The sequence below is a fragment of the Physeter macrocephalus genome, chromosome 14 (assembly GCF_002837175.3).
Source record: "Physeter macrocephalus isolate SW-GA chromosome 14, ASM283717v5, whole genome shotgun sequence".
Taxonomy (NCBI): domain Eukaryota; kingdom Metazoa; phylum Chordata; class Mammalia; order Artiodactyla; family Physeteridae; genus Physeter; species Physeter macrocephalus.
Window position 1 is genome coordinate 41,180,348 of NC_041227.1, and position 16,105 is coordinate 41,196,452.

Below are 16,105 nucleotides of genomic sequence, written 5' to 3' on the forward strand. Positions count from 1 at the left end.
GGTGGAGGCTCGGTGTGTGTGTGTGTGTGTGTGTGTGTGTTGTGGTGGAGGCTCGGGATGCCTGTCAGTGGATTTCTGCTTTCACCATCAGAGCCTCATCCAAGGACGGTTTGTTTGGCTTTTTTTTAAATGACGTTCAAGATGAGCTCGGCTCTAAACTGCCGAGAATGCGGTGTTGATTTGATTAAAGTGCCTGATGATGAAAGCCTGGGATCCAAAGTGGATGGTCAATAAGCGATTGCTGTTACGTTACAGCAGTTCTGAAATCTGCAAGATTTTTCCCTCCAGGAACCATTTTTCCCTAAGCTTGGTGCTGGGACCCCTTTGACCTCAGATGTCAGTGAATGTAAGCCTGTGTTGGTGTTTATGCTGCTGGGTGTGAAGAGCGGTCACATGTGCTAGAGAGAGATTAACGTGTGTGATCGAGGAGCGTCACGGAGGGTTTGTTCTTACAGTGCTGTCAGGGTTCCTCTGGTTCCGAAGCTGGGATTCGATTGGACCAGCAGCAGCAATAGCGTAGGACAGCGACGGAGCAGTGGCTGTAGGGTACCAGGAGCAGGTGTACAAATCCAAGCCGCCAAGGTGACCGTGAGCGATGAGTGGTCAGTGATACTGTTAACTTTGCTTCTTCAACAGGAAGGAAGTCGAGCTTTTAAAGAGAGAGAAGGAAAAGGCCTGCTCTGAGATGGAAGAGCTCTGCACACAGGTGAAGTATTGACACCTGGCATGAAGCTGATGCCACCCTCCCTTTTCCATTATTTTGAAATAATTTCAAGCTTACAACAAGGAAGCACAGAACTTTGTTATGAAAGATTTGAGAGTGAGTTGCTGACCCATCAGCCCTCTCCCACCCCAAATTAGGAAATCACTGTGACTATGAAACAGCCCCATCAGCCAGCCCAGGACCTCGTGTGGCTTCAGTCCACCTGTCCTTGTTGTTAGGACCTGGCGCTTTTGAAGATTACAAGTGGTTGTTTCGGTGTATCTGGTGCTTCCCTTTGATTAGATTCAGATTATGTGTGATTATCCCCAAAGTGATGCTGTGTCCTTCTCATCCCATCCAGTCCGGGGACACAAGCATCAGTGACGTCAACTTAGATTCTTGGTCAGGTGGTGTTGGTCAGGCTTCTCCACAAAGGTACTTTCCCCTTGGTAATTACTGAATATTTTATGGGGAAATGCTTTGATATGACGTGAATATCTTGTTCTTCCATCAAATTCTCACCCCCTTGTTTTATCACCCTCTGTTTCTTGGTGGAGTCAGTTATTACTGTGATGGTGGCCATTTGGTGACTAATCCCAGCTTCCTTTTATATTTGTTAATTGTTGTTCTAGTGTAAGGAAGAGCTTTTTCTTCTCTCCATTTATTTATTTATTTTAATTAATTTATTTATTCTTGGCTGCATTGGGTCTTCGTTGCTGCGCACGGGCTTTCTCTTGTTGCAGCAAGCGGGGGCTACTCTTCATTGTGGTGCGCGGGCTTCTCACTGCGGTGGCTTCTCTTGTTGAGGAGCAAGGGCTCTAGAGCACAGGCTCAGTGGTTGTGGCACACGGGCTCAGTAGTTGTGGCTCACGGGCTTAGTTGCTCCACGGCACGTGGGATCTTCCCGGACCAGGGCTCGAACCTGTGTCCCCTGCATTGGCAGGCAGATTCTTAACCACTGCACCACGAGGGAAGACCTCCATTTATTTATTCATCATTATGTTACTATCATAGATTCCTGTTTTATTCAATGGGTTACTAATATGTTACCATCAGTGTTTATTTTCATGCTCAGATTGTCCCAGATTTGGCCAATAAGAGCCCCCTCAGAGTGACTTCTGGGTCCTCCTGACAGGTCCTGGTCATTCTTTGCACACTTCCTCACTTTCTGGTGCCCCACAATATTCCAGGTTCATCTAGTACTTCCCTGCCCCAGTCCTGGAAGCAGTCATTTCTGCAAGGAGCCCTTGGTGACTTTTAGTTCTGAATGGTATTTAGAGACCAAGATCTGGGCACTAGGAGTGCTCACGGCTCCTGGGGCATAGCTATGTCCAGGTGCAGTTAGTGCATAGAGCTAGGGAGTGTATACATATATTTATTATGCTCATATGCACATGGTTTCAGGTATATTTATTTATATATCTCCCTACTGAAAAGCATGAATTCAAACTCTTATCTGCAATTCCAACATCACAGGGATAATTCTAGTTTTCTCCCTTTCCATATTTATAACTCTTGCCTCTAGCAGTGAAAAACCTGGTTTCCTCATCTTCAATAGATTTACTTAACTATTTGATTAATCCCTTTACCCTGCGGGTAAACACCCTGTCTCACTCAGCACTGACCTCCACACTGGTCTCCCTTTGCCCCATAAGTAAATGCCTTCTGTGCTTGGTATCACTTACTGGCTTTTGGACTGAAGCACAGAAGCTGGGATGTGTCATTCTTGTTTTTGTTTTTTAATTCTTTTTTAAATTGAAATTAGTATTGATAATTGCAGACTCCCAGGTGGTTATAAGAAGTATATTACAGAGAAATACACTTTGTCCAGTTTCTTCCAGTTGAAACATTTTATGGAACTATAGTATAATATATCTGTGTTAGTTTGCTAGGGCTGCCATAACAAAGTACCACAGAGTGAGTGGCTTATACAACAGAAGTTTACTTCCTCATAGTTCTCGAGGTTAGAAGTCCAAGATCAGGGCAGGGCTGGTTTCTTCTGAGGCCTCTCTCCTTGGCTTGTATACAGCTGTCCTCTCCTTGGTATCCTCACATGGTCGTCCCTCGGATGTGTCTGTGTCCTCATCTCTTATTAGGACACCATCATATTGGACTCATATGACCTCATTTTACCTTAATCACCTCTTTCAAGACCCCATCTCCAAATACAGTCACTCTGAGGTATTGGGGGTTTGGGCTTCAACATGTGAATTGGCAGGGATCAGTCCATAATAGATATCAACAACCAAGATGTCGACATTGATACAGTCCATGGGCCTTACTCGGGCTTCCCCAGTTTTGCTTGTGTACTCGTGTGTGTGTCAAGTTCTATGCAGTTTTATCCCCTGTGTAGGTTCGTGTCTCCACGACCACAGTCAAGATACTGAACAGCTCCAGCTCCATAAGGATCCTTCACGTTGTTCTTTCATAACCACACCCACCACCTTCCTGCCCGCCTACCCCAGCCCCTAACCCTTGAAAACCACTAACTGCCCTTCATTTCCAAAATTGTGTCATTTCAAAATGTGATACAAAAGGAAAACAGAATACGAACTTTGGGGTTGCCTTTTCTCACATATCGTAATTCCCGGCTGTGTGTCCCCGGTTAGCTTCTTCCTGTCGCTGGACACTATTCCAAGGCATTGATGTCCCACGGCTTGTTTTTTTTTGTTTCTTAATATTTATTTCTTTATTTGGCTGCGCCTGGTCTTAGCTGCAGCACGCGGGATCTTCGTTGTGGCCTGCGGGATCTAGTTCCCTGACCAGGAATCGAACCCGGGCCCTTGGGAGCACGGAGTCTTAACCGCTGGACCACCAGGGAAGTCGCCCACGGCTTGTTTTAATGCTCACATTTTAAAGGACGGCTGGGCTGATTCCAGTTTGGGGCTATCACAGAGGTGCCGTGAACATTCTCAGGCAGGTCTTTGTGTGGTTATAGGTTTTCATTTCATGGGATAAATGCCCAGGAGAGCAGTTGCTTAGTTGTATGGTAGTTACATGTTTAGTTTTTTAAGAAATTGCCCAGCTGTTATCCAGAGTGGCTGTAACAGTTTCCGTTCCTGCCGGCAATGTGTGCTTGATCCAGTTTCCCCACATCCTTGTCCACACTTGTGTTGTCACTCTTTTATTTTAGCCACTCTGATAGGTGTGTACTGAGTCAGAAAGGTTAGAGGGGGCTGCACTTGGGTATCCCCTTCCCCACGCTGGTTCTGATCTGGTAAAAAGGACGTTTCCCTTGAGGGCAGGAGAACAGAACGCTCTGTGTACTTCAAAATGGTCACTGTCTTAGTCTGCTCGGGCTCCATACAGAATGCCACAGACAGGTACGTGGCTTAAACCACAGGAGTTTATTGCCTCACGGTTCTTGAGGCCGGAAGTCCAAGATCAAGGCAGGGCTGACTTGGTTCTGGCGAGGCTCTTCCGGGTTTACAGACGATGCCCTCTCACTGTGTCTTCTCATAAAGTCACTGTCCTATCAGATTAGGACCCCACCTCGTGAGCACATTTAACCTAATTACCTGCTGCAAGCCCCGTCTCCAGACACAGCCGAGAGTTTGTGGACACAGTTCCGCCCACAGTAGCCACTTTACTTTTTTCGGGCTCCAGCCATCAGCTCCTGGTGAGCTGTGACTCTCTTTGCCCCTCTCTCCAGTTTTCAGGGCATTGATTTGCCCTGTGACCTCAGTTCTCTGACGGGTCTCAGAAGAGTGGTTGAGTTTTCAGTTACTCAGCTTTTTCTTGTTGTGAGGATGGGAGTGACGACTTCCAAGCTCTTTACAGGCCAGACCGGAAGCCAGAAATGGTGTTGTTTTTCACATGGGATTCTGTGTGTTCACTGTCAGGACATAGAAGTACAGTGGATTTTCACCTGCCAACCTTGTCCTGACACCTTGCTGAGCTCTTACTCTTTCTGGGAGTGTTTTTATTTATTTTAAAATTTTATTATTATTATTATTTTGGCTGTGTTGGGTCTTCGTTGCTATGCGTGGGCTTTCTCTAGTTGTGGCGAGTGGGGGCTACTCTTCGTTGCGTGTGTGGGCTTCTCACTGCGGTGGATTCTCTTGTTGCAGAACACAGGTGTAGGCGCATGGGCTTCAGTAGTTGCAGCCCGCGGGCTCCATAGTTGCGGCATGCGGGCCCTTGAGTGCACGGGCTTCAGTAGTTGTGGCGCGTGGGCTCTAGGGCGCGCAGGCTTCAGTAGTTGTGGCTCACAGGCTCTAGAGCGCAGGCTCATTAGTTGTTGTGCACGGGCTTGGTTGCTCCTCGGCATGTGGGACCTTCCCAGACCAGGGATCTGACCCGTGTCCCCTGCGTCGGCTGGTGTTTTCTTTTTTTTTTTTCACAGAATAAAACACTGCTTTTACATGGGTCTCAATCTGAAATCCACAAATGCTAGTAAGTCAGTTTTTAAATGTTTTAATTTGTTTCAGAGTTAAACCCAAGACACATTGACTTCATAGGAAATCCACTGAGAAATGTTTTTCTAGGCTGAACACCTCTTTCCCTTTAGTCTCCCCTAACAGAGCAAGTACATGTTAATTACTTTACTGCTGTCCCACCACTATACCAAGATCACCTAAACTGTGTGTGTAGTATTCCGAATGTTCTTAGTTATACCCTAATTTCACTAACTGCAAAAGATTTTCTGGGATAACCTGTCACATGAATTCTTTGGCTACTTTTGAAGGTGAAGTCCAAAGAACTCGTAAGTGAGTCTCCTTTGTGGGGGTGGGTGGTATTTTATAAGCATTAGCAACCAGGACCTGGGGCTGTGCTGACCCCATCTAGCATCACTGGCAGACAACCAAAGAATCATATGATGCAACAGCCAACTAAGTGACTCAAAACTGAAGGTTAAATTTAAAGAAGAAACGAATTTAGAGAAAAAAAGATAATCCTACAGGAACTCGTTCTAAGCAACCAGTCATTATGCCTGTGTGTGTGTGTGTGTGTGTGTGTGTGTGTGTGTGTGTGTGTGTAAGGCACAACCAGATGCATTCAGTGCAGCCTGGCAGGCGGATTCTTAACCTCTGCACCACCAGGGAAGTCCTCTGGGAGTGTTTTTGTCACCTCTGGCTTCTCAGACCTCTGCTGTCCCCTGGAGAGACCCATAGCTCTCGCCCCAGCCTGCTTCTCCCTGCGCCTGGCTGATGTGGTGGGAATACCCGGCCCTGGGGCGACAGTGACGCGCCCACCAGCTGTGCGTGGACACGGCTCTGAGGCACAGAGGGCTGCAGACCCTCGGCCTCCAGGGCTGCTGCTGGGGAAAAGCAGATGAGCGAAACGTGGTTTGTGTGAAGGTGTGTGACACCCGGTTGGAAATAACGAACTTCCGTGTGTCACCTGCTGGCTGCTGTTTCATCCCAGGCAGCACCGCCCAGGGTCCAGCATCCGCTGCCTGCAAAGTGGGCGATTTTATCAGTGTGCTCCCCCCACCGAGAGCCTCGGTTTTTGTGTTTAATGACAATGATTTGAAGAGAATCACGTGCTTCAAGTATAATGGGTTTTTTTTTTTCCCTTCAAATTGTTTAAGATAATGTTAGAAATAACCGTGGGAGAAACAAGAAAACCATACCAGTTCTCCAGAGCAGTGGATGGATGTTGATGGGTTGTGAGCGCCCCTGGTGCCCAGTCTGCTGCTTCTTGGATAGACCAGAGTTCATCCTCTGCCCTGTGGCCTGAGAGCCCATCACTCTGGGAACGCTGAGCTCCTCACCCAGTAGTTTCTAGTAGTAACCCCACCCCACTAGCTGTGATGACCAAAATGGTCTCCAGACATTGCCAAGCGTTCCTCGGGGAGCAAGAGTGTCCCTGGTTGAGAACCACTGGAATGCTGTTGGTTTAAAAAAATAACTTTTTCATCTGTGTTTTATTCCTTTTTGTTCTAGAGTCAGAAATGCAAGGATGAATTGTCCCAGCTCAACCACAGGGTCCTGCAGCTGGGAGAGGAGGCCTCTACCCACCAGGCCCAGAGCCAGAAGAATCACATCACTGTTCAGCTGCTGACACAGAGACTGGAGGAGGCGGTGTGCCGGGAGGAGCTGCAGGTGAGTGGCCGGCGGGGCAGGGAGGGGCAGACAGGCTGGCCTAAAACAGATCAGGAACAGCCCTGATGTGCCTGGAGGTAAAGTGAGGGACTTAACAAGCAAGCCCTGAACATATGTGGACTTCAGCAGCTTTTACAAAGCCTGGTATCTAGAAAAAGTAGTAGAAAGGAATTAAATCCTGATGATAGGAGAGTAAGTTGGTACAACCTCTCCGGAGGACAATATGGCAAAATATACATCAAGAGCCTCAAGAACGTCCGTGTGCTCTGGCTTCATGATTCTGCCAGTGGGAACTTTACTGAGCGTTGTGTACGGACTTAGCTGGAAGTATTTTCACTGCCGTGGTATTTATAATAGCAAAACAGAATTGGGGGCTTCCCTGGTGGCGCAGTGGTTGAGAGTCCTCCTGCCGATGCAGGGGACACGGGTTCGTGCCCCGGTCCGGGAAGATCCCACATGCCGCGGAGCGGCTGGGCCCGTGAGCCATGGCCGCTGAGCCTGCGCGTCCGGAGCCTGTGCTTCGCTACGGGAGAGGCCACAACAGTGAGAGGCCCGCGTACCGCAAAAAAAACAAAAACAAAAACAAAACAGAATTGGAATCAGCTTTGAATCATCAACAGTATTGAATTAGTCAGTAAATGATGGTGCAGCCATTAAAAACCATGTTTTTGAAAAGTATTTAACACTCAAGATATAATAAGAGGGGGAAAGCACAGCATACAACCTCTTAGTGACAGAAGTCCGTGCGTGTGGAGGGAGGGCCAGGAGATACAGCAGAACGTCAGGTGTGGTCCTCGGGCTGCTGGGATCACGGATGAGCTGAATGTTGTAATTTTTGCTTTTCTGAAGTTTCTGCATTAAACGTGTATCACATTGCTAAGATACTTCTTATACCTGTGAAATTGATTTTTAAAAAACAGGATAACCAAATCCAAAAACTTGAACTTGAACTTGAACACGTGACTCAGGAGCGTCAGAGCCTGAGACTGGCACAGTCACAGCTGAGAGAGGCCCTCGAAGAGAGTCGGGACCAGGTGGGTGTGCGCGGTGGTCCCAGCCCGGGAGGGCTCAGCCTTGCCTCTGACAGCCTGGCTGGGACTAGTCCAGCCAGGGGCATCGTTGGTCTGCCTCAGGTCACCCGGCTAGTTGGGCACCTGCCAGGCCCAGGACTGAGTCAGGCTCAGTCCAGGGTCGGGTTGAACTCGAGTGAGCCACATGAAGAGCTGTGCCTGTTCCTCACGAGGGGAGGAGGCCATAGCAGTGCCTCCAGGTGTGCCCTTTACAGATGGAGGGGCCGGGGAACGCGGCAGGTGGCCTCTGAGGTCCAGGCCAACAGGGCAGAGCAACCCCCGAGGTGACCCAGCTCCGCGCCCCCAGTGGAGCCCAGGTGTCACATACCTGTGGGTGTTCTACCCGCTCTCCTGCCGTGGCATTTGTCCAGCGCGCACCAGGCTCCGGGGAGGCAGGGAGTTCGTGGTCTGGGACAAACAGATGTGAGCAGGGTGGGCCCAGGGGGGACGGCGGGTGCCTGACAGCGTGAGGTTCAGGGACACAGGGCTGGTTCTTCTGAGGAGCTCGAGCAGAAGGGAGGTGATGGGGTGAGGTGCCCTGAGGGCCACGGGCCCAGTGTGGACTCAGACCTGAGGTGTGCTTGGAGGGCCAGGGTACAGCAGCGGGAAAAGGGCCGTGGGAGAGGGTCTCTAACCCGCATGCCTCTGGCCAGCCTTTGTACCAGGTTCCCCAACTGGCCCCTGGCCTGACTCCTGGACTTGGCTGTGGTCACCTGGTGTGAACAGTCACTTCTCAGATGGCCCGGGGCTGCAGAGGGGTCAGTCTGGGTGCGGGACCCCCCACCGGGGCCTTATGAGGTGCTGTCAGGCTCCTGTGGGCTCAGCCCTCCGCTGTAAGCAGGCACTTTCCCCGAGGTGCCGCCACGTACTGGGGGCTCCCTTCTCTATTTTTAGTGCAAAAGGAACCCGGAGAAGTTGCCTGGACTAGATTGAGCCTTCAAGGCTAAGGAGTCAGATCCATCTGCTGGCAGAAGGGCTGGGCTGCCGGGGTTTCTGTGCCCGCTGGGCTGTCCAACATTCAGCCGCCGTCACAGGCAGGAGATACTGCACTTAAGCAGGCTGCCGTGACATGTGCTGGAGTCCCCTTTTGTGATTTAGACGAGGACCCCCGTGAAACACACCTGGATGAAAGTGTGGAGAAGGGAAGTTAGGAGCTTCCAGGGCACCTAGGGACCCTCTGGGTGTGCGGAGGTGAGGTGCACACAGAGCCACGGGGGAGGGAGGCAGTGGTCACCGGTGCGCCATGAGTGGTTCCAAGGTCACAGGTCCAGCAGAGGAGCCAGGCGTCCAAGAGGGCACTTACAGGGGTGCCATGGACTGGGGCACCCGCACCGGCCTCTCCATGGCATGGGGTTCTCGTGGTGCGGCAACCAGGCACCCCCAGAAGAGCATACAGGTGGCTAGGCTTCTGAGGCTGGTGCCCGGGAGTTCTGAATATCACTTCCCCACATCCTGCCGGTCCAGCTTGGATTCAGGGCAGGAGGGGCTGCTGTCTGAGGGGCTCACTGTCCCGCCCCGGCATCCAGAACGTGAAGGCCCTGGCTTCCCGGCTGCAGTGGCCCCGCTGCTCTCCTGGGGACGTCCCCCTCCTCACGTGGCAGTTGAGCAGGGCTTTCCGGAGGCAGCCCAGCCTCCACCCGCACCTCACTTCACAAGGAGGGGGCTCGGCGCACTCAGTTGGGCGGTGCTGATGTACCACCCAGCCAAGTGGAGAGCGGGCGGCGAGGAACCTGGGCAGGGCGTGTGAAGAGCACTTTCGGGCGGGCGGGGGCTCAGACACGGGCCAGAGTGACTGCAGAGTGACCGTCTGAATCTCGAAAGTCAGGAGGAGGCTACATCTGGTGGAGGGTGTGTGAGAACTATCCTCCCCTCTCTTCATCCCAAAGAGCATGGTAGCTGCCCTGCTGGACCTGTGTGCACGGGTGTGTCTCTGGGGGGACCTGTCCTGGAGAACCACCTGGGGTGGCCCCTCACACACGCGGTGACACGGGACAGTGAGGGAAGTGGGGCTGCGGGCTCACAGCCTCGCTCTTGCCTGGCATGGCCGGCGCCCTCCTCTCCAACCTGCACTCGGCAGGACCCCTGGCAGAGCTGTTGCCTTTCCTGTCTGTGGGGTCTCAGAGGGCAGTTCTGTGTGTTCCAGACGAAGCTGCCAGAGTCCAAGTGATATAAGTGGTGTTGAGATCTGGCCTCCCAGGTGGTCCGTCAGGGGAAGTGGCCAGGCTCTGGACAGCTTGGTACCAACGACCCAGTGGGTTCTGTGCCCAGGGAGAGGGTGCTGAGGTCCATCCACACCTGCTCCCAGCCCCTCGCTGATCACTGTGTAACCCACCTCTGGGACCCCGGCCGCAGCCAGGTGTCAGGAGCGTGAACTCTTCACTTAGAGGAAGGCTGCCGTACACAGCTGGCGTGGGTCACAGTATTAAAGGAATTACACCCCAGTAATGTACCCGGAAGGTAATAAACATGACAGAAGGTTACGTAATACGGCGGGAGGTCACGTGGTGGAATACAGGCAGGCCTTCCTGGCTCTCACTGTGCAGAAGTGCCAGCTGAATGGAGTTTTGGCGTCAGAATTCAGCTAACAGGCTCTTTAGGAATCGTGGGTTTTGCTGCAGACACTTCCCTTGTGGGGTGACCTTAAAGGTAGGGATGCAGTCTTCTGTGTCTGGTAGTGACCCGGTAGCTCTGGGCAGTCACCACAACAGTGGGTGCCTTCTCCCCGGGCAGCTGTACGGGGCCGCCATGAGGCTGAGGCTGGCCCGGTCCCAGCACGCCCACGAGGTCCAACGGCTGCAGGAGCAGATGGAGCAGCTGGTGCCTCGGGGCCGCGTGGCTGAGCTGCAGCAGCTGCTGGAAGGGGAGCGGCAGGCGGCTCGGCAGCTCCAGGAGGAGGAACGAGTAAGTGAGGACAGGGGCCCAAGGGCCGGCTGAGGGTGACGGGGAGGGTTAAGGTTGGCTCTCTGGTGACTTAGCCAAAAGCTGCCCAGGTGCCCAGGGGAAGATGGCCCCGCAGATGTCCCACTACGTGAGGACTGGTTTATGGAAGCTATGGGACCCAACTTTCCCTGAGAACTGGGGGGCATTGAGCAGCTGACCCAGAAGGCCCCCCGAAGCCCCCCAGTCTGTCTTCCGGGCTGCACGTGTCTGCAGCCAGCCACACGGCCACACACACGGTCCCCGCTTCCAGGCCTGAAAGATGGTGATAGAGGGGCCGCGAGGGAGGTGACGGGCAGGGTCCCTGCCTGTGTAGCCCTGTGAGAGTACAGGCAGGTGCAAAGATCCTGAGGTGGGCTGTGGTCAGCATGTTTAAAGGTAGCCAGGGTGTGGGGGGCGGTCAGACAAGAGGTCAGCGCAGTGACAGCACAGACTTGGGGAGCCCGGCTGTGTGCCAAGTGCTGCCCTAGGCGTCTAGACACATAGAAGCAGAGTCGCAGCCCCAAAGGGCAGCAGGACAGCGGCTCAGAGCACGCACTGCAGGGATCTGGATCCTGGCTGCAGCACCCCAGCCGAGTGACCTCAGGCCAGTTAACCTCTCTGTGCTTCCGTTTCTGTCAACTTCTGGTGGCAGCGGTTCCCACCTCAAAGCACCCTCTCAGGAACCAGTGAGTGAGCACCTTAAAGTGTAAGCCTGCGGGGCACATCTTGGTCCTCAGTTTGTGAGGTGCGGGGGTGGGGGGGGGCGGGCCAGAGGACGAGGCACCTTCACGGGGGAGGAACTGGCGCAAGCCTGCAAAGGTGGGTGAAATTCGACGTTTGTAAAACACAAATTCTAATGAATAGCCTTTCAGCATTATGCAAAAACGTTATGCTGGAGAGACAGTTAAGCTGTGAGAGATTATTGACAAAACAAAGAAATTTAGTCAGAAATCCTTCAGAAAGACTAACGTGTTTGGGGAAACTCACCTTTGAGTCATTTAGGACTCAAAGGACAAATCCTAGCACAAAGCAGTCTGCTGATCTGCTTAGACTACAGTGAGAAATGCAGCTTTGTGGCTTGTGAGACATTTCTAACCATCCCTCTACGGATGACAGGTTAGCCACACGCTCAGATTTGCACACTTCAGCTAATTTCCATTCTAAAGTAAATAAACCCGCGATGATTTTTTAAAATGTACAGTGTTCATCTCTAACCTCCTTTTGTGCAGGAAGCACATGAAAAACAGCTGAAAGCCGCAGAAGAGCGGGTGGAGGAGGTGGAAATGATTTTGAAGAACGTGGAAGCACTTCTCCAAGAGAAAGTGTGTGAGCTGAAAGAGCAGGTGAGTGACGATGCCTCGTTTGGGCATTCAAGTAGCTGATCAGGGAGACATAACCCAAGAGAACCCCATGTCCTGTGGAATTGCTGAGAGGGGGAGAGGAGAGAGAGAGGCCATTGCTGCCCTAAAAGTTCTACTTGGAGCTACAGGAAATGAAACATGAGAATCTGTAGAAATACTTTTCTTGCATAGCAGTCAAGTATGGTTCATCTGCGGCATCCGGAGCTGCAGGTCCCCGGGCAGCGTCACTCTGTGCAGGCCACCCGCTCCTGACCACCCCCGCATCTCTGCAGCCCCTCCCCTGCCGGCACTGCCATCCTCCCAGCCTCTCAGTCCCTGGTCCTCACGTTCCTTCCCAGCAGTCAGACTCGGTGACTCCCCCAGTCACTCCTGGCAAAACCTCAACCCAAACCCCAGGTGAATCCTGAGGCTCCTGCACGTGGAGGTGCCAGGGTGGCCGGGGAGCTGTCCCAACTACACCCTCGCCCCTACTGCCCTCTCCGGTGGGCCCTTTCCCTCCTGTCTCTGACCTCCAGCACCTCTCCCCTCAGCTGTGCTCTGCGCTTGTTTCACTGGAAGACCAGAAGTGCCCAAAGAAATGCATGTGCCTGTGTCCCCTCCCCGCCGCCCCAGCCCTTCCCTCCTCTGGAGCCTTGTCTCAACAGCACCTTCCAGAGCCCTGGTCCTACCAGCTCTCTGCTCCTCTTTACAGGAGTCCCTTCAGAGCTGTCTGTGCTCTCACCTGCCCGCCCAAGCCCAAAACCTTGGAGTCCTGATGGACCCCTTCCCATCTCCTCCTTCAGCTAGGCCTTCAGCGTGGGATACAGAGCCCCCATCTCTTGGGTCCTAACGGCTGGTGTCCTTGTTTCCTTTGATGTGCTTTCAGCGGCAAGTCATCTTCAAATGTGACGGAGGTGTTGGCCCTCCTCCGCTCAGAAACCTCCAGTCTTCCCACATCCCTCAGAGTAAAAGGCAGTTTTTACAGTGGCCTTCAAGGTTCTGCAGGACCTATTCCCCTCCCCTTGGCCCCCTGCCCAGCCAGCACGGCAGCTCTGACTTCCTCACAGGCCTCCTGGCCATGTGCCAGCTCTGCGTGGAATGTTCATGCCAGACAGCCTCACTGACTTACCTGGTGCTTTATTCAGATCTCTGTCCAAATGTCAACATACAGAGAAGCCCTCTCTGTTCACCTCAGTCTCAGCTGTGTGTCCCCTCCCGGGTTTTCTGTTAGCAGGTCCCACCACCCGACACTGGTCCACCACCAAGTCCCACCATCCAACACTGCATGCTTGGTTCTCGTCTGTCTCCTTCCGTTGGAATACATGCCCTGTGAGAGCAGAGCTGTTGCTAGGGCAGCACATGGCCAACGGAGCTGCTCAGTTAACTACCTGAGTGAATGTATTTAGTGCTGACTCATGAAGCGCAAATCTGGGACCCCTGTGTCTTAGCATCCTGACTAGTGTGGCCTGTGTCCCCATCCCTGAAGCCCCTACAGCTGCTGTGTGTGTGGTGACCACAGTGCCTCGTTGTGTCCCGGGTGACGGGATGGGCCTGCAGAGCACACTGAGATGAGCCAAACGTTTTGGGTACTTTTGACAATTTCCTTTCTTTTTGAGGCCTACAGATTTTGGTCTTTTTGTCTTCATTTTATGGTAAAAATCAATTTGTGCAAAATTGCCTTGTTTTCTCTACCATATAGTTCATCAGATTCTCAATTTCCTCTCTCCCGCCAGGATAACAAAAATTGTCATTACATCCAATATTTGTTTCCAGTTTTTAAGAATCCCCAAACTGTGGTTTGAACAACGTGGAAGACTGGGAGGGGCAAGCTGGTAGTGTGGCATTAATGCATTAGATTCACAGTGCAGTGTGGCTTTCTCCCCTGTCCAGTTTGAAAAGAATACACGATCTGATCTGCTGCTCAAGGAGCTCTATGTGGAAAATGCTCACCTAATGAAAGTGCTTCAGGTCACTGAAGAGAAGCAACGAGGTGCTGAGAAAAAATCCCGATTCTTGGAAGAAAGAGTTAGAGCTCTCAACAAACTACTCAGTAAGATCGCTTCAGCATCTCTCTCTGTGTAGACTGCTTTTCTTCCTGGAGTTCATTTTGAAAGAACATCTTTTAAAAGTAAACCACTGTGATGCCGTAACTGCTATGGCTCATTGGCCGCACACCCCTGGACAGATGAGGATTATGACTCTCTGTTCGCCCCACAAGCATTTAATGAAGGTCGACTATGTGCCAGATGCTGGGGAAACAGACATGTTGGAAAAGACTATATATTTTTTTAGTGGTCCCTAGGTAAAATTCCTAAATTTGCTGCTTACTAGTGAAACAGGTTATGGGAGCTCTCAGCAAGGTAAATGGTAAAATAGTTTTAATGTTTTACTTCTGACCTTGGCTACAGAGACTAAAATGCAAAGTCAGGGCTCTGCAGTTCTGCCATTTCACTGTTGCTGCTCTGGTTGAGTTACTGGCATTCTCTGTAGTGGGTGGATACAGAAACTCCAGAAATGCTTCACTTCCTGTGACTGTCAACTGGCGATGAGGGATAGAGGAGGGGAAGCCCCTTTGTCAGGGTCAGCTCCACTGCAGGGATGTTTGGACAGTGCTTGTTATTTTAGGGCTGTGGACTCAGGGAGGATGGTTTCTATTGTGAATGCAATCTTTTCCTCATTGAAGTGTCATCACACTGGAAAGTATATTATATGTAAAAAAAATTAAAAAAAAGTATAGTTTTATATCCAAAATATACATAAATTATGGCCATTTGGTTTATCAGAATAAACTACTGTAATATGAAGAGCCACTGTATTTGCAATAAAAGTCCTTTTCTATTAAAATTGATTTCTAAGTGTTTTTTTGTTATTTATTTTTGGCTGCATTGGGTCTTCATTGCTGCGCTTGGGCTTTCTCTAGTTGTGTCGAGCAGGGGCTACTCTTCATTGTGGTGAGTGGGCTTCTCATTGCGGTGGCTTCTCTTGTTGCGGAGCACAGGCTCTAGGCTCTCGGGCTTCAGTAGTGGTGGCGCACGGGCTCAGTAGTTGTGGCTTGTGGGCTCTAGAGTACAGGCTCAGTAGTTGGGGCACACGGGCTTAGTTGCTCTGCGGCACGTGGGATCTTCCCAGACCAGGGCTCGAACCTGTGTCCTCTGCATTGACAGGCGGATTCTTAACCACTGTGCCACCAGGGAAGCCCCTAAGTATTTTTTAAACTATAAAATATTTCAAAGATATAGAAAAATAGTTTCATAAGAACATTCATATGTATTACATAAACATTCAGATGTATTAAAAACATTGTTAACAACATTTTGGAGAAAAGCGCAGTCCCTGTTCTACTGCATTCAACCTTCCTGGAGGCAACTGCTGTCCTGAAGCTGCTGCACCTCCCCTCTATCTGTCTGTACAGTCACTGTACATGCTTGAATGAGAAAAACCTTAAACCACTGGAATAGATGGAGAGATCAGATCCTGGATAGGAGGACTCAACACCATAAAGTGGGTTTTTCTATCCACGCACCTGTGGTCAATTAATCTATGACAAAGGAGGCAAGGATACACAATGAGGAAAAGTGGTGCTGAGAAAACTGGACAGCTACATGTACGAGAATGAAATTAGAACACTCTCTAACACCATACACAAAAATAAACTCAAAACGGATCAAAGACCTAAACGTAAGGCCAGAGAGTAAAAACTCTTAGAGGAAAACATAGGGAGAACACTCCCACCAGGGAATTCCCTGGTGGTCCAGTGGTTAAGACTTAGGTCTTTCACTGCCATGGGGCCCTGGGCTCAATCCCTGGTCGGGGAACTAAGATCCCACAAGCAGCACAGCACAGCCAAAAAATAAATTAAAAAAGCAAAACAAAACAACACTCTTTGACATAAATTGCAGCAATATCTTTTTTGATCCACCTTCTAGAGTAATGAAAATAAAAACAAAAATAAACAAATGGGACCTAATTAAACTTAAAAAGCTTTTGCACAGCAAAGGAAACTTTAAAACAAAAGCCCACAGAAAG

General features: G+C 50.9%; 1 protein-coding gene across 1 annotated transcript in view; it reads left to right on the plus strand.

Moving 5' to 3' along the window:
- Positions 1-15,259, plus strand: part of NINL (ninein like) — a 60,611-nt gene extending 45,352 nt beyond the window's left edge. The window contains exons 17-22 of the mRNA XM_007105176.4: positions 637-706; positions 6,592-6,750; positions 7,671-7,784; positions 10,551-10,721; positions 11,969-12,082; positions 13,970-15,259. Coding sequence (XP_007105238.2) covers positions 637-706; positions 6,592-6,750; positions 7,671-7,784; positions 10,551-10,721; positions 11,969-12,082; positions 13,970-14,161 — 820 coding nt within the window. The 3' untranslated portion in view covers positions 14,162-15,259. The remainder of the gene's footprint in view (positions 1-636; positions 707-6,591; positions 6,751-7,670; positions 7,785-10,550; positions 10,722-11,968; positions 12,083-13,969) is intronic.
- Positions 15,260-16,105: the final 846 nt, after the last annotated feature.